This window comes from Polypterus senegalus, chromosome 16 (genome assembly GCF_016835505.1).
Source record: "Polypterus senegalus isolate Bchr_013 chromosome 16, ASM1683550v1, whole genome shotgun sequence".
Classification (NCBI taxonomy): Eukaryota; Metazoa; Chordata; class Cladistia; order Polypteriformes; family Polypteridae; genus Polypterus; species Polypterus senegalus.
The window spans coordinates 104,236,861-104,260,590 of NC_053169.1; the positions used below are offsets into that span (position 1 = coordinate 104,236,861).

At 43.5% G+C, this 23,730-nt stretch overlaps 1 protein-coding gene across 2 annotated transcripts; it reads left to right on the plus strand.

Moving 5' to 3' along the window:
• The first annotated feature begins 811 nt into the window (after nt 1–811).
• Nucleotides 812–23,449, plus strand: spata17 (spermatogenesis associated 17). 2 transcript variants are annotated; one of them, XM_039738849.1, is made up of 10 exons: nt 812–879; nt 2,809–2,898; nt 5,481–5,562; nt 6,959–7,009; nt 7,849–7,952; nt 10,686–10,809; nt 12,411–12,608; nt 17,927–18,075; nt 20,303–20,438; nt 22,270–23,449. In XM_039738849.1, the coding sequence occupies exons 1-10, from the start codon at nt 812–814 to the stop codon at nt 22,348–22,350; spliced, it is 1,083 nt and encodes a 360-aa protein (XP_039594783.1). In that variant the 3' UTR covers nt 22,351–23,449. The 2 variants fall into 2 exon arrangements, with proteins under 2 accessions (XP_039594783.1, XP_039594784.1); XM_039738850.1 differs by lacking the exon at nt 812–879 and adding an exon at nt 2,629–2,706.
• Nucleotides 23,450–23,730: the final 281 nt, after the last annotated feature.

Here is a 23,730-nt window from a genome sequence, read left to right on the forward strand (position 1 = left end):
TAGATAGATGTGAAAGGCACTATAAAACAGATAGATAGATAGATAGATAGATAGATAGATAGATAGATAGATGTGAAAGGCACTATAAAACAGATAGATAGATAGATAGATAGATAGATAGATAGATAGATAGATGTGAAAGGCACTATAAAACAGATAGATAGATAGATAGATAGATAGATAGATAGATAGATAGATAGATAGATAGATGTGAAAGGCACTATAAAACAGATAGATAGATAGATAGATAGATAGATAGATAGATAGATAGATAGATAGATAGATAGATACTATATTATAGACAGATATTCATTCCCATATAATTCGTGAAATGTTAGTTCCTATCGGACTGAAACATTTCATTAAACGCTCAAAACGTGCCTTTTCTTCACATGCACGGTCGAGTCCGCTTGGGTTCCTTTCGAATCAGCACAGGGTTGTCGGGTCCCCGTGCCGGCCAGTAGCGCAGCTCCGATGCGATCCGCATTGCTGTGGGACTCTCGTCTCCTCTGCAGTGTCTGCTCGTTTTGTTTCTTTTTTTTTTTTACTGAAGCCCCGGCGGTGGTCGTGCGTGTTCCTCGTGTCTAAACCCCCGTGTGAACCGCGAGGTCGGCGGGCTTGCTGGCTCTGAGCCGGGGACGCGACACCGGGCAGAGGTCCCGATTTCTTTCTTTTCCTATCTGTTGCCGTTCCCCCGGATTCCACCGCCAACCTTAGCTCCACCCAAAACCCACCCTCCGCGGTCCCGCCTCCGCTTTTGCCGGCCCACATGGACGCGTCTCCATGGTGACGCCATCACACAATCCGAAACATGGCCACGCTAGAGAAACTGCTGAGGCGGGTGGAGGACATCCATGAGGAGTATTTTAGGAGAAACAGGTACTGTCCAGCGTTGCTCATGAAAACGTGTGCGATCGAGATTGGCACTGTGACCAGTAACATCGGGTGGCCGCCACTTGGTTTGTTCCTGGGCGATAAGGTGAACGACCTGAGTGACAGAAACCCAGATGTAGTAGTCGACAGGACACCGGCGCGGTAACTCGAGGCTCCTGTTTGTTGTCTTCATTTGGAGCCGCCGCTGCCGGATGTCACGTTTGTAAATTCTGCCCACGCGGAGTCAGCCCGTGTCAACCCGGACGACGCTTAAGGTGACACTCGTGCTTCACGCGGCAGGGACAATCGGCCAGGGTCCCCTTCTTGTCGTTTGAAAAGCCCTTTCGCTTTTAGACGTTGGTTTAGTTCTTTGTCGCCTTAACTCTTCCGCCTTTACCGCCTGTCCCCGTGAGTTCCTCACATCTTTCGTTTTCTGTTTGACGTCTGAGCCCTGCGAACTGCACCGGCGCGTCGGCCTCAGTGCGGCGTCTTAAAACAATAAAACGCCAAGATGTGAGCCTGAAACATCCTGACGAGTCGAGAAGTCCAAGTAACCAAGGAAGTTGACGAACGAAGAAAAAAAAAAACGAACGAGATGGTGGGGCGCCCTGTTGGACATTACGGTGGGGTGCGACAGGTGCAGTGCGTGTCCAAATAGAGCAGCTGGAAAGCCGCCAGGTCCGTGAAGGTCAAGGAGCTGGGCACGAGGCAGGAAGTGGCACTGGACGAGGCGACATTGCATCGGGAATGCATGTGACATGTGCAGCTTACAATGGGAAGAAAACCCACACAGAGAGAACATGGCAGTGCGCCACTCAGTTCAAATTAGGAATTTTAGGAATAATGAAACTGGTGGCACTCAATTTGTTTCTTTCTAATTTTAGAAAAGTAAAAGGGTTTAGCTTTTAAAACATTTTAATTACAGTTCTGAGTGGGCCAATACACTACAAAGTACCATCAGTGCCAGTAGAAGAGGGCAGAGCCAAGACTGAAGGCATCACATAAAAGTGGGTAATATAAGCAGCCAGCGAGCACCTGCTGAACGCATGGGCTCTGCTAGTTGAGAGCGGGCACATTCTGTCCAAGATGAAATATTGGATTTGTTACAGACCTAATTGGATCGATTCCATCACACAGGTTTTTGTTTTCTAATTGTATTTCTGATTATTCCTTCCATCCAAGTATCGAGTGGGCAGCTCGGGCCTCTCTGGGCAGCATCGGGCACAGGCAGCGCTGACCCTGGATTGCCTGACCGTGGAATGAGGGAAGAGGAGAGAAAAGGTCCATGTGGACACAGGTAGAGCACACAAACTCCACACGTTTGACCGCAACCTGCACAAGTTAGGACTTTGAGTGCCTGACATGAAGGTACAAAGATACTGGGCCGCTGAAAGCAGCGGGCCATCCCAGTCACCGCATACAGTGCCACACTAAACACACTTGTCTATCACCCCAAAGATGCCAAAGTTACAATCTGACGTTTATTCCACCATAGCCTGGCGTTGCTTTGACCTTCTTGTGCGCCTGAGGCAATTAGCTGCCTCAGTGTTTGGGTTAAAAGGAAATAAATATTCATGTGAAATGCAGAGTGGCACAGAGGTAATGCTGCCATCCCACGCTACCCCCATGTGATACCTGCCTTGTCTGTGGCAAGGCTGCATGTCCACCCCATATCTCTTTTGAGTTTTTCCTGCTGGTTCTTTGGGCTTGCTGGTTTTGTTACCTGGTGAGCCTTACCTGCCTCAGGGTCTCAGTGGGCCTTTCACCTTTACCTTGAACCTGATGCTGCCTGGATACACCCTGGCCTGCACAAACTGCAACTGGATTACGCAGGTTTGAGAATGAATGGATAATTTAACTGTATGATAATAATAAAAAAAAGCTTCTTACAGTATATACAAAGAAAAGATAATGAAGTGTTTAATCTCATTACAGGATTGCTGAGGAGGACAGAGCAAAGGAGGTGAAGGCAGCCATCATGATCCAGGCCTGGTACCGAGGATGCAGAGTGCGTGGATACCTTAGGTACCCCTCCTGACATTTATTCAGACCTACCAGTCTTTAAGGTGTAAAAAGTACAGAAATGATATCAGTGCCTTCAGCACGGAGGACTGAAATGTGTCAGAACTAAGAATGAAAATCTGTGGATGTGATCCTGTTGAAGGAGCGCCTCCTGGTGGTCAGGGGAGGACAAAACATAAAATGACAAAGGCCAAAGCTGAGATCCTCACTGAGTTTCACCCTCAACAGCTTCTCTCCAAGGCCTACAGACTTTGTTTCAACTTTCGCTTTCTCTCTCAATTCAGTACAACTTGAATTTTGATTATAAAGTTCATTTCTATTTTTAAGACCACTGCAATTCCAGGAGGCTTTAACACAAACACATGAATGCTCCGTACAGAAAAAGATAGATAGATGAAAGGCACTATATTATTAATATATAAATAGACAGACAGACAAATGGCACTTTAAATATGAAAACTCCAAAAGCAGGATAAATTAGGCTTGGCCAGGAAACTGCCGTAGGTTGGCACCTGCAGCCCCAAAAAGGGAGAGGATATCTGTAAAGCATAAGGCTGAGGCATCTCGGGTCTCATAAAGGCCAAAGACAGTCACAGCTGAAGAATCAGGGGCCCCATCCCTTTGGCTCAACACATAAGACATAAGGAATATAATTAAAAGAATTAACACAAGAAGACAAAGTGAAATGAATAATAAAACACCAGTCAGGTACAATACAATACACAAGAAGAGAAAAGAGAAATGAGTCCAATAACAGAAAAAAAGTATAAAAAAAAACTACAGCAAGATAAACAGAAAAGAAAGTAAAGCCATGGATGGTGCCCTGGTCAAACTATGACTGTAGCACACTCTGCCATGGCAGCTATGCTGATCGACAGTTTACAGCACTCAGTAGGAGGCGCCAGGCATGTCTGCCACCTTCTGTACAGCCTCACTGATACTTACTTTAACCTGAGGAGGTGTGAGCTGTGGCACCTGTTAATGGTGACCCCATGCCAAGTGCCCATGGGGTAAGGCTAGTGTCATTTACTTATGAATCACTTGTTAACATTTAAATATCCAATTGAAAACTGATAGCAATCGATTAGTATGGTCTTCCACCGCTAGATTTTCACGGCCACAAGAACAATGAGATTAACATTTATTGCTCTGGCACAACTCCAGAGGTAGTCCTACTGATGAGTAATGATGCCGGAGTGTTCCATGTTGATTAAGACATGCAATTAAGAAAGTCACTGCTCTCTGTACAAATGATAAGAAGAACCTTATAAACCTAAAAACACAAAACGTGCAGCTCAAAGTGCACTTCAAGCGAATGACTGCAGTGTTTACACATGTTTTGTGAGAATTCCAGTTTGGATTTCAGTGATCTATAACATCTAATTAAAGGTTTTGGGATCCAATGATTTAAAAGTTTTACATTAGCATTTAAAGCATATTGGCCAAGTTGAAATTTGGTAGCATTTTGCCGCAGGGTCATCTTTATTTACTTATGGATGCCACCATTTCAAAATATTTGCATCTGTTGTCTCCATGGTAACATTACCCAGCATTCTCTGGTTTGCACAACGGTCTAAATGTTGTCCAATGCATGCCCAGGGTATCTGAATTTGTGGATAAACCAAACACTCGTGCTTTTCAAAAACAGTTTTGCTTTTGACTTTATACTTTGCTGTGTTTCTGATTTTTGATGTTTGGTTGGTATTTCTATTTTTGAAGAAAGATCAGTTTGACTTACAGCTCTAACTTTGGCTTGTGTTTGTATCTCCTGGTCATTATCAACTCACATACTGCCTCTGTCAATGCAGCAAGAATCCATCCATCCATTATCCAATCTGCTATATCCTAACTACAGGGTCACGGGGGTCTGCTGGAGCCAATCCCAGCCAACACCAGGCACAAGGCAGGAAACAAACCCCGGGCAGGGCGCCAACCCACCGCAGGGCGCACACACTAGGGACAATTTAGAATCGCCAATGCACCTAACCTGCATGTCTTTGGACTGTGGGAGGAAACCAACGCAGATATGGGGAGAACATGCAAACTCCACACAGGGAGGACCCGGGAAGCGAACCTGCAGGTCTCCTTACTGCGAGGCAGTAGCGCTACCCACTATGCCAACGTGCCTCCCTATGCAACAAGATTTGAAAGAAAAATTAAAACTGCAAAAGTAATAAACAGATAAATATAAATTAAACATGAATTAAAACTGCTCTTGATTTTAGCCAACTAATAAGTCTAAAATAGTTAGGATGGCTAACAACCAACGCTGCAGTCAAACAGCCACAGAGGAGAGAACTACAAAAACTCTGAGAGGCTGGAGAATACAATGACGATTGAATAAAACCAACAGGCAGCAGATTCAGTGGCTTTTGTTGTGGACTAAAAGCCCATTTCTCTTCTAAAGACCGTGCAGAACACAACAAAGATGAAAGTGAAAGAATATCAAGTGCCACTTGACACTTTTTGTAATGCTCAAAATGAATGTGGACGCCTGCTGCGCTTAGACTGTGATTAAACACACTCTTTTGTTTTTTCGTTTTCATTATTAAATCAGTTATAATTTAATTGTGTCTCTTCTGAAGGTATCTGAACAGAATGGCTATAATCATTCAAAAGAATTGGCGAGGATACCTGGGAAGAAAGTATTTCAGGAAAATGATGAAGGTATGAATCCGCACTGGGCTACTGCAGGAATGTGTGAGGGAGAGTGTGCCTGTGTGCCCTGCCATGTATGTGCTTATGTACTTGCAGTCCATCTTATGGATTGCGTCCCAAACTCACAAATACATAAATCCAAGTATACAGATGAAGGTAAAAACTGAGGTCAGGCATCTATTGTCCTGTTGGCGTTAAATGACTGCTTTAAGTCTTTATATTGCACCATTCTTTCCATGTGCACACTTCAGTGTCAGAGCTTATTTAACACTGGTCATTCTGAAGCCACGTTTAGGCCATCAGCTGTCCTTCATGCAGTCCTCAGACGTCAGAGTCGGCCTTTGTTAACAGAAATGTATTGAACTGAAAGTAGCTGAAGGAAACAAAGCAGCCTGTGCTCTTCCACAGGAGAGTCGTTCCTCTGCACTGACCAGGCACAACTTTATAGTAAAGTTTAGATAAATGTTCCTCTGCTTTGTAGTTTGTTTTTTCAGTCACTATGTCACACTGAGATTAGGCACGCTAAGGCCCTGAACGGTGTGCCAGTTCATCACACTGCCACCATGAGCAGTTAGGACACACCAACTTAGTAACCGTGCATAAGAGGAAACCGTAGCACTCAACAAAACCCACATGGGGACTTCAGAGTGGAATCGGACCCCAGGGCTCTGACCCGAGGACAGCAGTGCTAACGCCTGCACCACCGTGCTGCCTTATATTAAACCAAATGATGAAGGCAATTTGTAGTCACAGGCATTTGATGCAAATGTTTACATCATTTAAAGGCTTTCTCTTGTAATGTCATGAGGCTAAGTGAGGTGCCATGTGGAAAGATGCTTGGTGATCATTCAAAGCCATTTGAGGATTTCTGTTTTTTTAATTTCATTCTTCCAGCCCAGCCATTCCTCTACCCATCTGTTTTGTGATCCCCATGCACTGTCACAGAACACACGTGACTCCAGGGGTCCAAAGTCATGTCGTAATATGAAGAGTTCAAAGACACGGTGGTGACCAATATCTGTAAGGCGTCTTTACATTGATTTTTTGTCTTGGTTTAAATTCCAAACAGAGTACACGGTACATGTCCCTTTAACACATAAAGGTGCTGTAGGACCTCCATTGACGGGGCTCGTCCCAGAGTTGCTCTTGCCTGTCATCAAATGTCACTTTGATCCTGCCAGTCACTCTTAGGGGGACATCCTTACTCCTTAAATTTGCTTTTCCCACGATTACCTGACATTTTGTACATGTAGGCCTAATCCTGGCAATACTGAGTTATGTGGCCCCTTGCTGTAAATGATATATTTCCTAAAGTTACTAATGCTAATTTAAAACATTCAAACGTTCGTTCATTGACAGAATAACTAACATCCTAACATTTGATTTTCTCCTCTTCCTTTTCCAGACAGAATATTTTGTTGTGAAGATGAATTTCTACAATGAAATGGCAGTTAGGGTAAATATTTCTGAACTCCCGTGTGTGAATGTTAAGATGGCTCAGCTACAAGGGGGTAATGTGGACATTCACTTTGTGACAGAATGGACAAAATATCTTCACTTAGATGTGACTTATAAACTCGGCATTGAAGGTGCAAATCCCAATCAGAGTACAAAGGGCGGTGCGGCTGGCCATCACAACGCCAGTCAGGCTTCATCACTGATGGAGCTGCTCCTTCAAACGTGAAGAAACTGTTCAAATCTGCCTGACTTGGAGTCTTGGTCTCGTGACTGCTTTCATTATTTAACTGTGAAGTGACTGGAGCAATCGACACGTCTTTTGAGGGGTTTTGACACTCAAGGAACTCGATTTTGATGTTTAGTTTGTAATTCGAAATGTCCAAAGAAAGTTGATTTTTTTTAACATCACGCAGTGATGGCAATTTGGTTTACTTGTGGGCGCCACCATTTTCTGGTAACCGCATTGACGACTGTCTAGATGATGTGTCCCAGAATTCAAAGCAGTGTGGCCATTTGGATTGCATGTCTGTCCAAAAACGTTTTATACTGCTTTGTGATAAGATGTACAGTCAGAGAATGTGATATGTTAACCATAAAACTGAAATTGACTTTATACAGAAGATTTCATCATCCATTGTACAAGACATGGACATCGAGTTGAACAGATGTCGTTTTTAATTCTTGACAAGGGGGCAGGCTCACTCAGTGAACAAGCGAAGAAATGCTGCATATTGTTTTCTACTAGGAAAACGTTTAGTTTAATGTAAATGTTGTTCTTCACTTTCGTATCTGTAAAGGAAGTTTACAATTGTGCTGTCTTTCTAATTCAATTTTTAGATTCAAAAACGCTGGAGATCATACTATGTACGAAAATACATTCATAATTATTATGCAATTAAGAGTTACTTGGAGGGCCTGACCGTAAAGAATGCAATTATCAGGTAAGAAGCCTAAACAAGAAAAATAAAATTGTAATAAATCAATATGTACTAGCCATGTGACCTTTTGAAGACCGGTAATAAAATGAATGTAAAAATATTCAACGTCTCCTGCCCTAAGTTTACCATCAGTGCCTTTCCTCGGTATTCTTCTAGCTCTCTTGACTGGCACTTCTTCCCCATTAAGCCTGCTCCTCATTCTCTGTCCTTATTTTCGGAGCACTTGGCTCGCCTCACGGGTACAGGGCACCGCCGCACCTGCCACATTGCTCACCTCCTCTCCGCTTTTCCACTGTCCATCCATGAAGGCGTCTCGTAGTGTGCCTCCTACATGTTGACTCCTCCTCATGCGTCTCACACTCTCACTTCCTGCTTCATTTGTGTCCCCAAAGCCAAAAGGAGCAATCAGATTATTTGTAGGAACGGGACACACACACACACACACACAACAGAATGACAAGCTTATTGGGCAGAATGGCCTGTTCTCATGAAAATGGTTCAGATGTTGTAGCTCAGAATTAACATTTAACATTAAATTAAAATTAAACTAAATGTTCAACCACAGCAGCTCTGTGCACTTTTGCTTGAGACCCCCAAACCCTTCAACAGTCAGTTTGTAGTTCCAGAGCTTTATGCTGTTGTGGACCTTCTGCCTAGCGGACACTTTTACACAAGGCCTCATGACGGATCACGTGAGCATCCTAGCCCCTCATCTGTGAGAACTTTGAGCAAATATCCAAACCAAGAATGAAATCCCTTCCCTTTCCAGCCCTGCGTTAGATTTTGCATTTGGTCTAAAAATGCTTTGGAATCGCCTTCTTGTCATTACAAAGGCACTGGCGGCTTCTTGTTGTAAGTCTAAATTACTTTCATTGTCATTACAAGAAAAGATGAAGTGCAGACTTTACTGCCAAGTGCGTTTTCTGAATGGCTCACTTAGTGCCAAGATGTGTCTGAGGGGAACTGGATCATGTGTGTGTGAAAACATTCAAAGCAAGTACAATTATAAGATTTGGTGAACCACAGAACTTGAACATTTCAAGCTTATACTGTATTTGGCCTTAAGTAAAATATGGCGTCCCCACTACACATTACCAGAAAGGGGCACAGCAGAAATAGTTCATATGGATCGAGTGTAAAGACAGAATTGTTGTTGTAGCTGCTGTGTTGTCATGTGCCAAGATGAGGTCCTCATGCAGGGTTGCTGGGCTCACATTGTATGGCAGGATGAAGAGCTTAGTAGTGTGGTAGGACTTTGGAGAAGCCAGCTGAGGTGGTTTGGGCATGTAGCTCTGATGTCCCCAAGGTGCCTCCTTCAATAGTGTATACAAAGCACAGCCCACTGGGAGATGACCAAGGAACAGGCCTAGGACACACTAGAGTGATCATCTCTCTCAGCTGGCCTAGGAGTGTCTGGGAATTCTGTAGGAGAAGGAAGAAGTTCCTGAGGAGCGTGTTGTCACTGTTGCCTTCATCAGGATCAGCAGAGTGAAAGGAGACCCACAGATCTATTTGTAGTGCCATTTGTCATCCATGGTCACACATAAAATTACCACTGACTACTGATAGCAGGAATTTGAAAGCCTTTTATGAAATCTTGTTAGCTCCTGAAACTGTGAAGTTGAGTCCATCTCAACTTCTCCAAATGTAGGCTTCTGTCCACAGCGCCTGAGCCGTGTGTGCACACTGGGACGATCAGACTCATTAGTCACACGCCATTAGTGTGTGTGTGTGGGTGGAGCCTGTGTTGAATCCTGTGTGGGTGGAGCCTGTGTTGAGTCGTGTGTGGGTGGAGCCTGTGTTGAGTCCTGTGTGGGGGGAGTCTGTGTTGAGTCGTGTGTGGGTGGAGCCTGTGTTGAGTCCTGTGTGGGTGGAGTCTGTGTTGAGTCCTGTGTGGGGGGGTGTCTGTGTTGAGTCGTGTGTGGGGGGAGTCTGTGTTGAGTCGTGTGTGGGTGGAGTCTGTGTTGAGTCCTGTGTGGGTGGAGTCTGTGTTGAGTCGTGTGTGGGTGGAGCCTGTGTTGAGTCGTGTGTGGGTGGAGCCTGTGTTGAGTCGTGTGTAAGGCACCTTCTGGAACCATCAGAGCAACACTTACAGTACCTCTGAGGTGCAGTGCCCTGTATGGAAGTGCTGGGAGTCTTGTTTGGAATTGCGTTGCCTTGCCATTTAACATCAGTCCACTGAATTTGACAGAAAGGAACTTAAATACACAAAATAAGAGCAAAGTCATTTGATGTCAAAGTCGCTCGTCCACCGCCTCTCCAGCTCTACTTGCTCCTGTATCCAAATGGAAGCAAAGGGCTGGCAGGGTTTATTTTTTTCTCAATGAATTTTGAGATCCCAGTTGTTTTCTTGTGCTTTGTCACATTTACAAATGTTTAATAGACTTGGTTGAGACTTTGAAAAGAACACAAGGTGGTGGGCCTTGGTACAGCAAGTCATAGCTCAGTGAACAGTGAGTCCTTGTTGGATGTTGGATCAACAGCAGATATGGAAATCCCAGTTCATTGCAATACTGGGACAAGGCATGGCTGGCTGTCAAAGGCAGAATGAATGCCAAAGAACTTGTTGAGGTAATTTTTAAATGAATAAATGGGTTAGGTGGGTTTGCTACTAGATGAACAAATACATGACAGGAAAACGTGAACAAAAAGTAGACAAAATATCAGAGAAGAATACAGAACATATAACATGAAACCAAGCACAAATATGAATATTAAAAAACACCTTTCTTACAGAGAGAAGCTGAATGAATATGTAGAGACGACACTGAAGAGGCAGGAAGAAATGGCCCTTGACAATGAAGAGAGGAGAAAAGACTACCAGGCACAGAGAACGCATTACCTTATCAGCACTGAGCTCGTGAGTACACGAAAGTCTCAGGCCTGCTTTGTGAAAGGTTCACGCGAGTGACGTTCAGGTCTGAGGGCCTCAGAGTGTCGTAGCTCTTTAGGTGGTCATGTACTCTTTTAAAAGAAGGCGTCACTGAGGCACAGCATGTTCTCTGTGGATGACCGAAATACACAAGACAGACTAAAAAGGATTGAATAATGAATGAAAAGGTGAAGCCTCACCAAGCACAAATATCACATGTGAATTAAAGCACAATCTGCACATTCTCATTTTTGTTTCCTGCTTCCCATAAACTCCTTTGTTCTTTCTTTCCAACTTGAAGTCGTAGGCCGAATTTTTCTGGTTTCAAACTGCTCACTCCACCTCTACCAGCTGACTAGAATCAAACTTTATAACTTGGATGGTCGGATGTCCTTGCCCCAGAAGTGAATGACTACTAAAATTATCGACTTTAACGATACCTCTGTGACATCTTATTAGAAACGCATTGCCTATCATGTGGCTAAATCCATGCATCACGGATTTCCACAGGTACATGACAGAAAATGTCACACAAAATACAATGAATTGGGTCCTACCTTGGCACCCAGTGACATTTTGTGCAGAATGTCACTCTCATCCCCTTGACCTACAGTTTTTAGTAGAAACTACGCAAGCAAACTTGACTTTTGAGGAGATGGCTCAGACCTGGAGGCACCAGTACTGCTAGTGTCCTTGGAGTGTTGTGCCAGGCTCCGATTTGTGTTGTTCACTGGTGTTACTTTAATGAAGGACTGGGAGGCCGCCTCCTATAGCCTTGGTGTCCAAGTGGAGCCAAATCAGTTTGTTCTCACTGAATGCAGGCTCAATCTGTTGTCTCATCTCCATCAATATGGAGTTTAAAAGGGTGTGTGTGTGAGTAGAGGTGAGCATTTTGACCTGAATTTTGTGCCATTCCTCTCTTATGCCGTAGTCCTCATTAGTGAAATTCCGGTTCTCCCCGACTTTCAGGTTTCGAGTGTGTGTTACAGCGCAGCTTGAAGATGACCTTTCTGTTTTTTGTTCCTGAAACAACTCTGAAAATCTGAAGTAGCTGCCCGAGTATTTTTTGACGCTTTGTGGAGGCAGCCTAAGCCGCCTGTTACCTTTGAAGCTGAGGTTGATGCTTTGACTAGGACGTTGGGGCTTCAAGCTTTATTATCATAGCATCTTATCATTTAAGTTTATAATCTACAAAGGCTGATGTTACATTAATGTACAGCATTTTACATTTACAGTATATTACTGCTATCAGAATCTGTGAAAACGTAAACTAAAAATGCATGCTGCATCTATCTAGACCAGTATTTGTACTTGTATACACATATTGTGTGGTCTTTTATTGTGTGATGCTTTGTTTGTCCATAAATAAGACGTTTTTATTTATTATAGCTGTAAATGTGTACAGTAGTCTCAGTTTGCCAGGGACACATGAGCAGGATTACAGTAAATTGAAATGATTGAGAATTGCTGGATATTGACTTCACTTTAGATGTTCACTTTAGTAGTTCAGACGCTTGTGTTTTAACTCATAATAATTAGCAGGACCCTCGAGCACCAGGCCTAACTCCGTATTTTTGTTCCAACCTCAGCGCCCAGGTGTCTTTAACTCTCCATTCAGACTTTTCCCTGATGAAATGGAATTCCGGCTGCAGCGTTGCCGACCTCAGATCCACTCTGCACTTCCGGTCTGTGAGACAGATCACACGACAAGAGCATCTGGATCAGCGGCTTCCTTTACGTCGGCTTCAATGCAGCGTTTACCTCCAATCTCGAAAAAGAAACTCCAAGTAAGTGATGTCGTCATGCTTTAAGTACATGTTGTGAACAATTATGCAATTGAGGATAATCCTTCTGAGTAGGAGCCGTAGCCTCCCGCTTAGAGGACACAAGTACAGGATGAATTCTGGAGTTTATAATATGGTGAGGTAAGACAAATACTCGGAGCTAAAGATGGCGTATCTATGCGTTAAATATTTTAGCCTTTCCTGCACTCTTATAATGTCAAATGCTTTTGAGCTTTCCTTGGGCTCTTCAAAAATATATCAACACTCTGGACATTTACGGTCAGTGTGGGATTTCCTTTGTCCTCTATTGTCCAGTTTCCGTACCAGATGCCAAACAAGTTTGTGTCAGCTGGTGACCTTAAACTGGCCCAGTATGAGTGAGTGGCAGGGTGGGCAGGACTGACCTGGGCAACAGAGGGGCTTCCCATTCCTTTCCGGGGCTGCGGGTTAAGTGGGTTTGATAACAAATGGGAAATGTGCCCATAGCCAGTAAGATGTTTCTCTGCTTTATGGTGACAGGCAGTCATGGTAAACAGCCATTTACATTTCTGAAGTTAATCCAAGTCGCGTACAGCATGCGTAACCAGCAGCTGACCAAGGAACAAATCTTTAATAAGTTTGGAAGTCACATTAAACGTCAGTGCATTTCAATGTGTTGGTGCTCCTGCGCTTGAGTGGTAGTTTGAAGTTTTCGACAATTTTTCCAGACTGGCCTCTCATAAGTATTTTCATATCTTGTGAGTTTGTGTCAGGCTAAAGCGTAACGTGAGAGTTTCATGAACCCATAAGCAGGATTGAGGAACGATCATTCAGATATCTATGGCCACGCTGAATTGATGTGCATAGCTTCTTTCTGTTAATGCCACTTACTTACTAGGTGGCTCAAAGATGCCAGCGTAGAAATCCCCTCAGTGGTCCCATTCCTGTCTCTGAGCAAGTGGAGATGTCTGTAAGTCAATCTTTAGGCTGCCCCAGATATGGCCCTTCTAGATGTGGAGTGAGAGAAGGGTCTTCGCTGGGCTGCAAGAAAATAATCAGCTTCAGGTGACTCCTGTTTACCTGCAGGAATTACTGAGGACCCTTCCTTGCCACAGATTTTGCAGAAATTTCCTGTGCCAGGGTTGTGCCCCTCTGCCTCAGCAGCTCCAGTGCCACGTAAATAATCCTTCACAGTATTTATCATCTTTCTATGTGGAGGATCAATTTAACACTAGAATTACCAGAGCCTACGAAAAAACTCGGAGATCCGGCCCATCTTAAATCCGTTCGCACCTCTCCACTAGTGTTTTTTGTCTTGTAAATTTGCCAATCAAGACAAGCAGCAAACAGCCTGCTATTCAATCCCCCCACCGCCGCAAAACGTGCACAATGTTCTCCCAGCTCATGCCCTGATTGATTATCTGGGAGTGAAGTACTGGAGTTTTAGAGTGGAAATAATAGATTGTTATTTGGAAGACTTGCATTTCATGTGTGTTCAGCTTCTACAATAATCTGTGTAAACACATTGTAAAAAAAGAAACGTTTTTTATATTTTAGTAGTAAATGACAAAATGTAGGCATAAACTGTATAATGTATGAAGCCTGAAGTTCAAAGATTAAATCAACACTTTCACAAAAGGTTCAAGGACGATACAACAGCTTCCGTGGCATAATGTTATGATTTGGTGACTTGTAATCAAGAGTCCCAGGTTCGATCCTGACTGTCTCCTGTATTTGCCGTTTTCAGTAGAGAGCTGCTCTTATTGTTAATATTCACTCTAAATCATGATCACGATACATACTACCGCAAACCCAGGGATCTGACGCTGTTAGTTTTTATTTGAAACTGGGAGTAACTGTAGATGTGAGTGGTGTTTTGAGACAATGGAACTGGACATTCTCTGATCTGAAGGGATAAGAGCAGACACACAAACACTGATGAATCTGCCTTCTTCATATCTCACCATCACTTGATTTTTTTTTTTTATTCAGTTTTATTGAGTGTTCCTGCTCACGCTGAATTAGTATGCACCTTATGGTCCATGATGTCCAAAAAACAGAGACATAGGTATATATGATATTTGGAATTATTCATTTTATGACCTGTATGGTACATTTTGGAAAACATTGTGGCACGGATTCAATATTATTCATATTATTCATATTCATTTGCATAATATCTTGCGGTTGTAATCCGTGACCGCGTGTTTTTTTTTCCCCCAATCTTGCCAGTCCCCTCATGTTGCTGTATGCTGTTTCTTTTGTACTCCAGGACAAGTACAGAGAGGTCAGTTCAGCGCTATATGCAATCATCAAATTCAAATGTTAACAGTTCACACACAGCCAAGGACCATCCTTCCTTCATTTACGACGTGTGTACAGGACACATTTACAGGACAAAAGACGCTTGCGGAGAGGTGCAAATGGATTTAAGGTGGACCGAATCTACAAGTTTTTTTCATAGGCTCTGGTAATTCTAGTGTTATAGTCCACATTGATTCCCCTGCGATGTAAACGATACATGTGATGTAAATGAAGGTCTCCGAAGTCCGGACCAAAATCACCACAACAAAGCCATTGGAGAAGAGCCCAGATTTTAAATTTTGATCAGGCTTTTTGAGCTGCGGCCTACAGATCCTCTAGTGCCGCTCGCTGCCCCAGCTACTAGGATTGTTAAAAAGTGTTTGCACACATAATGCTGTGGGCACCACTTGTTGGCATTTCTTTAATGCTCACACATCACAGAACAATGCAAAGTCAGAGACTCAGAGACATTTTTTAAGACTAATTGACAATTCATCTCACTTTGCACAAATCAAGAATGACATCTGACAATCGGCTCACAAATGCCACCAGTGTTCTCACCTAAATAAAAGTGGGCGTGTTAAAGGCATGAACAAAATCTATCAAGGAAACACTGATACACAAAGACGTGAACGTCTGTTTAACAAACTTATCCAGAATTACATAAGGGCATCGGAACAGATCTCTTGATATTCAGGTGTTCCATTTTTAAGTGGCATCTGCCTTTAATGAGCGCCAATGCAAAAGGGATTTCATTTTTTGGGAGCTTAAGTGCCGCACTTGAGTTTGCTAATACTATCACTAAGATCCCTAAAAGCAGACCTCGTCTCTCCAGGTCGGGTATCCACGAGGTTCGGTGTGGGCCGGGATTTAAATGCGACTCAACACTCCACATTGGCTGATAGCTCTGTGCTCCAGAGTCTGCACTCGCTCGTTTCGTAGGCCTTGGAAATGATTTTTCTTCCTGACAATCAGCAGATCGAGTTTGTTTGTGCTGAGCAATGCAGGAGACCTGGGGAGACACTAAAGGAGTGAGATGGCTGAGAATATTGAAGATGACTGCATCTTCTGCAAACAAAGATGAGGAAAGGAGTCAGTCGGGGTGACAAATGCCTTTCTTTCCTGCCAGGATATTATATTTATTAAAAGCAATGTGAAGGAGTCTCCCATTAAACATGCCCAGCTTTGAAGGTACTTTATGCCAGGCCGCTAATTTTCAGTGATTAGGGAGTACTTCAGCGTTCCTGCCCAGGCCTACCCAAGATGGGGGACTGTCTGTATTATGGTCAGGGCTTGAATGCGTCTTCTCAACATTTTTTCAGGTCATGTTGTGTTCCCCTTTTGGTTCTCAATACACCAAACGTTGAGAAGGTCTTTTTAATATCATTATAAAATAATATTATGATTCAGCCTCACAGGATCATAGAAATAAAAGTAAAATCATTTTTCAGTGGCCTGACAATATGCCGTTGAGTTGCTTTGGTTTACACAGCAATTGGAAGATGGAGACGAATGTCCTGAAACTCCCCGAGTGATGCGAAGCTTTGACCTGTACGGGGGGCCTCACTGTGGGGTGCTTACAGCAATTAAAACTTATTAAAACAGCTTGAGTGTCAACCTACATAATTAAGGCCCCCAAATAATCACACAAAGTTAATGAAGCAAATGTGAAAAAGTGAAACCAAAAATATCAAACTAACAAGACAATGGTCAGGAGAGCTGGCAATGGCAGCAGGCCCTGCTTTTATAGTGGGGAAAATGGCTGCCGTGACATCACATGCCAACTCCCGTGACCACGCCCCCATGATATCACCTTGTAGCAGCCATCTTACATCCTTAAAAAGAATGAGAGCCCACCAGCTAACAAAAAAGAGGGAAATGCGCATCTCAAAAAGGTAAAAACAGCACAGGTCACTCAGTGGAAGCTTCATGTCTTCGTGATTACGTGTGAAGGTTGGTTTGGGTTAACCTAGAAGGCTGATTCTCCTGGAGGTTTGTAGGGTCCTTATTGTGACGTGTCTTTTATGAATGTGCAAACCAACCTGGCACACGCCATCTGTCTCTGGCACCAAAATCACTGAATAGAGCAAGTGAGATGACAGATGTGTAAGGCACTATAGAAAAGAAGGATTAAATGTACTATTAAATGTACTATTATGAAAGAAAGAAAGTGTAGGAGCTGTCAGATCTATCAAACGTCAGCATTTGAGGAGTGAGCCGAGCACTCTTCAGTCTGGAAGTGTTTTAAATAAAGAAACAGCCCAAGAGGAAGCACAATGGTCATTTGTCTGCAGTCCTCTCAAATGACTAGGAGCTTTTGGGCCCAAAGAGTAATCTGTCACTACCATCTAAATGTCCAGCGATGTGGACGGCCTTTCACAGGTCGCTGAGGTTTTGCCGAATGCGTAAAGGGATGGAGTGAAGCATCAAGACTGCTGGCGTGTGGTGTGGAACTAATAGAAGCCGCCACGTCTTCTGCTCATATGTGCAGTTTAAGGCCCCATCCAGTTTTTGCTCAAGCTGGTGAAGCTGCCATTGAGACAGATATGCGGTTTATCGTACGGGTCGTGTGATTGACTTTCTCAGTCCCTACTTAAGCTCTTTCTCAGTCTTAAAGTTAATCCTTTTTTTTGCCAAATGTGAAATGTCTCATATCTGCAGGTCTTTTCTGTATTTAATAATTAGTGTATGGGTATACAGTAGGACTATGCACATTATTTTTATTTTTAAATGATGGTTGTTAAGTGTTAATAAATACAATTAAACTAGAATGTAGCTCGCTCCTATGATGGTTTGCTAAAGGACTTCCACTCCAATATACTGGTTATTTATAGAATGTTAACTTCTTGGAGGCGGCATAGTAAATAAACTTGTACAAAGTGTTCATTAAGTTTGGTTTATGGAACAAATTGATTTTATGAATAATTTAAGGGCAGGAGAACTGGTGGAGATTTCCAAGGCCTCACTGTTTTCCATGTCATCAATAAGGTGTCAGAAGGCTCCACAATAAAACATTCCCCTTATCCTATATCTGTCAGGGACCATTCCGAGATCCTGCTGAAGTATTGCAGCAGCGCCTCAAACCTCTGGAGCCAACCCTGAGAGTCGCAACATCAATCACGTCCATGGAAGAAGCGAGAAAGGAGCTGAAAAGAGAGGAAGAGAGAGGCCGGGTGAATAACAAGTTGTAAGTTCATGTCTTTGAAGTGCACTTTAACATTCTCACACATATTGGTATGCACATATACAGAACTGACTTTCCTCGTAATGCCAAATGAGTAAAAGTCTTAAGCCTGACCATTTGTCTTATGGCAGCTCTGCTGACTCTTCTATAGCCAGATGACCTCAAATGAGTCATCGAAATGCAACACTTTCTCTTTATGTTTGATTCAGTCGTCTTGTCTATGAAATTACCAAAGAAAAATAAACCAGAACAAGAAACCTGGAAGACGGAAGTGTTTTGTGATTGCTGATGAATCACTGACTTTAGGGAGCAAAGGCCGATGTCGTCCTCCCTGTCAACGCTGAAGGTAGTGTGGAGACTGGCCTGGACACAGACTGGCAGGCACCGTAGGTACAAAACCCAACACACGTTTATTGTGCCCTCACACAACCCCAGCACTCCCCCAAAGTCCAGGCCTCTACCAAACGCCTCTCTTCAGGTCCGCCTCCACTCCTCCGAGCTCTGTCCTTCTCCTCTCCCGACTCCAGCCATCGCATGAAGGGAGGCGGACCTTTTTATAATCACCCGGACGTACTCCAGGTGCCTCCCGATAAACTTCCTGGTGTGGCAAAAGTACCAGCTGCGCCCCTGGAAGCACTCCGGGTGTCTCTGGTCTTCTTCCCCTCATGTGGTCGGTGACCACGGGCCCCTATAGGGTTGAGCCTGCACTCTCGTGGTCCGGAGGAGGCGTAGTACCACCCCCAGCCACTTGCTGCAGTAGTTTAGAGCACCTTCACGAGCAGAACCACGAGTTTTACACCTGTCGCTTCCAGAATGCTCATGCCACCCTTCATTCTGCTCTCGATGTAAGCTGTGCTCTTCTGTGCACCTGCTTCGGCCCTCCTGCGCCAGCTCACACATACGCCTGCACTGGCAGAGTCACAGTATGGGCCATATTGTTACACAGGCAGCGGATCTGGAAATCGCAGTCTGCACCTGTAAAGTTAAACCAAATGCACCTGACTTATCATTTATAAATATCTAAAATGAGCTTTGATTTCATACGTCAGGTTTTAGCCCTAAATCTCTCTAACCCTAAACTTAACGCTTTCATTTCCAGATCTTATTCTGTCTCCCAGCTCAGGAGAGGACGCACCTCCACACTCACACGGCACCGGCTTACCAGACTCACACAGGAGACCGGAATCCTCAGAGAACACAGGCGCTCACCGGGAGGCACCATTTTTATATGAGCTCTGACGGGCTGGCTTGCTTCGGTGTTAGCGTAACCGCCTAGCTTGTGTAGCTTTTTGTCTTTGAGGTTGGACTTTCTGTAGATTCAGCCTGACCTTTTATGCTGACATGCCAACCAGCACACTACTTATATAGCAACAACCAGCACCCACACCACAAGAAGGTGGCACCAGAACAAAAACAAGATAGCGTTGACAAAAGAAGGAAATAATGTAAAGTCAGTAGAAAATGACTTCATATCAAAATATCAGGAGAGGTCTCCCCTTGACCGCAAGACAATGGTATACTTTTATATTATGTACATTAAAGAACCATTAACAACAAATCAAATTAATAAGATATAGAACAATTATTATAAAGGTAAAGATGAATAAAGCAGCTGCATGAATAAAAGGTAAAGTCCCACTTCCAGTTAAAGTTGATAGAATTCCATGTTTTGTACCTAATACTTGTATGCGAAATTTGGTTGACCAAAGTGAAAGCGAACTCAAGTTCTCGTGTTTACACACACTGACACACACACACACACACACACACACACACGGACAGAATTCCAAAAATGGTATTTTCTGACTCAGGGAGGTCTAAAACATCGAGATGCGTTAAAATCTCGACATCAAATCTTTGGATGATTACAATACTTTCCCTATACTTTGTATAAGAGAAAGTAAAAATGAATATCACAATTGAATTCAGTGCCCCTAACAATGATATTTATTGGCTTCTGTTACACAAAATTCCTTCAGGAAAAGAAAATAAAAATTAGAAACAAAAGAAGACTCTCACAGCGACGTTCTTTTTCCTGCACATGAACATGACAAACAGCATCTTGGCAGGTGACCACACCCCTCTGATGACATCAGAGCCATCCCCTTTTCTAACTCCACCCATGCCTACTGTGCCCAGTTTGGTCTCATGGACTGATGGGGCAGGATTCACCCGATTGATCTCCTGTCATTTGATTTTGAAGTTGTTCCTTCTTTGTTCTCTTTTTCAGATTCTATCCTTTCTCTAAAGCAGACAATAATACAAAATATGAGCCATCCATTCATTCTTCAGGGTCGCCTGAGCTGATTGCCTATGGCAGTAAACATTTTAGAGATGAAAACCTGGAGTTGTTACAAGGCAAAAAGGTGAGCTTATCAAGAGAGTCCACGATTGGCAGAAGGTCATGAAGTTTCTGTCACAATTCAGTTTGGATTTCCTTTGTATTCAGTCACATTTTTCCTTCATTTTAGATAGTAAAGTGTAAATAGAAATCCAATGTACTGTAAATGAACACTGAATAACATAGAAGTCATAAAATGGAAAGCTCGTACATAACTGGTGATGGGACATACTCAGCATGAGTAAAGCCATGTGGGCATCATTGAGAAGAAAAGGAAAGAAAACTCCAAAGTGACAGAAGTGAATCCTGAAAACTGTGTAATGGAGGGCCTGTGAATGTGATCACTGGAATTAAATCTTACACCCACTTCAAGTGTCCAGAAATACAGAGATTCAATTACAGTGCCATTCCAAATGCGAGGTCCCAACAGAATGACAGACACCTCTGCATGCCATTCTGTCCGTACGCAGAGTTCTAGGAGGTGGGTTTCTATTTTATTTAATTGGCAAGTCCAACTTGGCTATACTTCAAACAGGAAGGTCATTCAAAGATGGACTGCCATAATCCAGGTGAGGGGCAACAGAGAACTGACAGAAGAGGACAGAAGGATCAGATTGTAAGTGTTCAGAAGATATCCTGGTGACTGTAGAGATGGGAACCATCCAGAATAACACCAAGCCAGATGGCAGAGTGTGAAGATAGAAATTCACAGGAACCCCGGTCATGTGTGGTGGCAACAGGCTGCTGAGTACAGCTGGGAATCCTACAAGAAGGAGCTTGACATGTAGAACATTAGTGGACATTCAGGTCATTTGGATAGACAATCAGTCTGTCATGTAGTGCTGGGTGTTGTTGGCATAGCAATAAAACATGTGGACCCGTGGTCAAATCATTGAAAATAAATGAACCAACCCAGGACATAAAGAGGCCCTGGAGATCATGACTCATACCTGAACACAACTGTCAGGAGGTGTCCAAAGAGGTAGGAGCGCATCAAGAGCAGCATGGTCCAGTGAGGTCAGTGGAGTCCATTGACTGTCTTAGTAAGATGAAGTGGTCAACGATGTCAAAGGCAGTGGTGGGATCAAGAAGATCAATGCGGAGGGAGTTGAGCCTCATGATTAGAAAGCAGAACTTTGATATTTCAGGTCGCACTCCAAACATTTTATGAGCTCTACTTTAACTCCCCCCATATGTCTACATTCTGGCAGGTGAAGTGACTCACATGGGGGTCACTCAGTGCAATGGAGGTTGGCTTGAGGCAGCAACACTGTGATTCACAATCCATGCCATCACACAATAGCCTGTAGTTTGTGAGCAGTTGACTAAATTCTGGAGAAGAGGAGAATGAAGGCAGTGGAGATCTGACCTAACTGTCCCAATATGCCGTTGAGGGATTTGGCTGAAGAGAATGATTGAGGATCTGCAAGGTGAGACATCGCAGGAGCTACACGTGTTAAAAGACAGTCAGCTGGTCACTTTGGTTTTGCTCAGTGTTGAGGTCATCTGCCATGTCGTAGACGTTTAAAGAACAAATGAGAGTCTGGGAGGCTTGCAGGGACAAGTGCTGCCCATCTCTGAAATATTTCAAACGTGTTCTAAAGTTGACCAAATCACGTTTGAACCCTTAGTGTCTGAAGCAAACTTAGCCAGTTAATTGTTTATCAAAATGTTTTATTGTGTAATTCTTTGCTGAAGATGCTAGATGAGTCTTTCTTGTTACTCGCAGTGGGAGTGAACGGTTTGTAAACGTGCTGCTGTGCTTTAAAATTAAAGTGTCGACATCGAAACAATCACAATCCCATCAGGTGACTGATGCGGGACTAAAACTGTTTGTTATTTGTTTTCTACTCTAGGCCTTTAAAACGGTGTTTACACCAATACAGCTCTTTGACAAATATGGAAAAACGTATTCAAGCAATGGAAATGTTGTGTGACGACCCCCAAATGGAATTATTAGGCAGAAGAAACGCAAGTGAAGCAAAAGCCAGCGGCTGCCGAAGTGTGCTTCCTCAAATCCCGACTGTCTATTACAAGATAATGTTACAAGTGCATCCTGCTGATTAACGTTTATGAATCGATTAACGAATTGACCCATCTTGAACAAATGAAGAGGCCAAAGTGATCAAGTCAAGTGGATCCTGAAGGTTTAAGTGCTGCATATGGCAGATGAGGAGCCCGTCCAAAGCACAGCACTGAAAATGTTTGGCATGCAGACACCCACAGATACTGGGACTGAACTCGGACTGGAAATTGACATCCAAATGTGTGAAGTTCAAACTCAGGTTTACAGTCAGTAGCCAGACACAGGCCTGCATTTGTGCATGAGGTAATGGTGAATCAAGCACTTTATACAATACATTGGCAATTTGTGCCTTCTGGATTATCCGGAATTCTTTCTTCCATGTCATTTAGTGAGACTCAAATTATAACAATGCATTCACACATTCATTCCTGTATTCTTAGGGCCAGGGTAGGAGCTGGGTATCCAGGGTCTCCTTGCAGGTGTCTGATAGATGCCCCCCAGCTCGTTGAGCTCTGCTCTGCTATCCAGTCTTCACTTCCTCAGATGTTTCAAGCATGTCTGGATGTCTTCAGCAAGTCTTACCAAATGACACAGGTTCACACAGCCTTACTGGCTATATAACATCCTGTTTTGGTACCTGCTCAGTCCAGGGCTGCAGGACACTAGCTAGGGAGGTGATGTTGGCACCGAATACCATTAGCTCACAGTTCCCATCTGTCCAGGACACAGATGATGCACATTTGCTTACAAACAAGAATAAATGTTTGTATACTGTCGGTGGTCTCCTCCTCGTTCAGGACCAGTAGCACTTGGCCTATCAGATTCCAGGACAGTTTATATCCACTGGTCACAGGGCGACTGAAGAGCCTCTCATACTGACTTGTCTTCAGTCTCTTGTCTGATGTTTCATTTAATGTCTGACGTTGTATTTATTGTCTTTTTCCTTTTGTCATCACTGGTCTGTGGGGCCATGCAGGGAAGAATTTCATGTGCGTACACATAGCAGTAAACCTGAACTTACTCAGCTTGTCTGAATTTTTTGTTTGACCTTAGAGTGGTGACAGCAGCAGGCCACATGGGCAGAATAAACTCAGTAAGAGAAGGAAGTGTGAACCTGTAACAGGCAGGGTCAAAACCAGGGGATCATTTAAAGCCAGAAATACCAAAACCAAACCCGCTACACAAAGCCAAATCCTAAGTTGGCACAAATCTGAAGCAAAGGTCGCCTGGAAGTCAACAGCTCACACCAAATTTGGTTTTAGCTTGGAGTCGTGCGCTCACAGCATAAATA

What these genes read in the sequence shown, in the direction of transcription:
- spata17 (XM_039738849.1), top strand. Translation starts at nt 812, where the DNA reads ATGGCCACGCTAGAGAAACTGCTGAGGCGGGTGGAGGACATCCATGAG. An exon ending in ACCTTATCAGCACTGAGCTC is followed by an intron (nt 10,810 to 12,410) that starts GTGAGTACACGA and finishes TTCCAACCTCAG; the next exon opens with CGCCCAGGTGTCTTTAACTC. An exon ending in GGCCGGGTGAATAACAAGTT is followed by an intron (nt 18,076 to 20,302) that starts GTAAGTTCATGT and finishes TCTCTTTTTCAG; the next exon opens with ATTCTATCCTTTCTCTAAAG.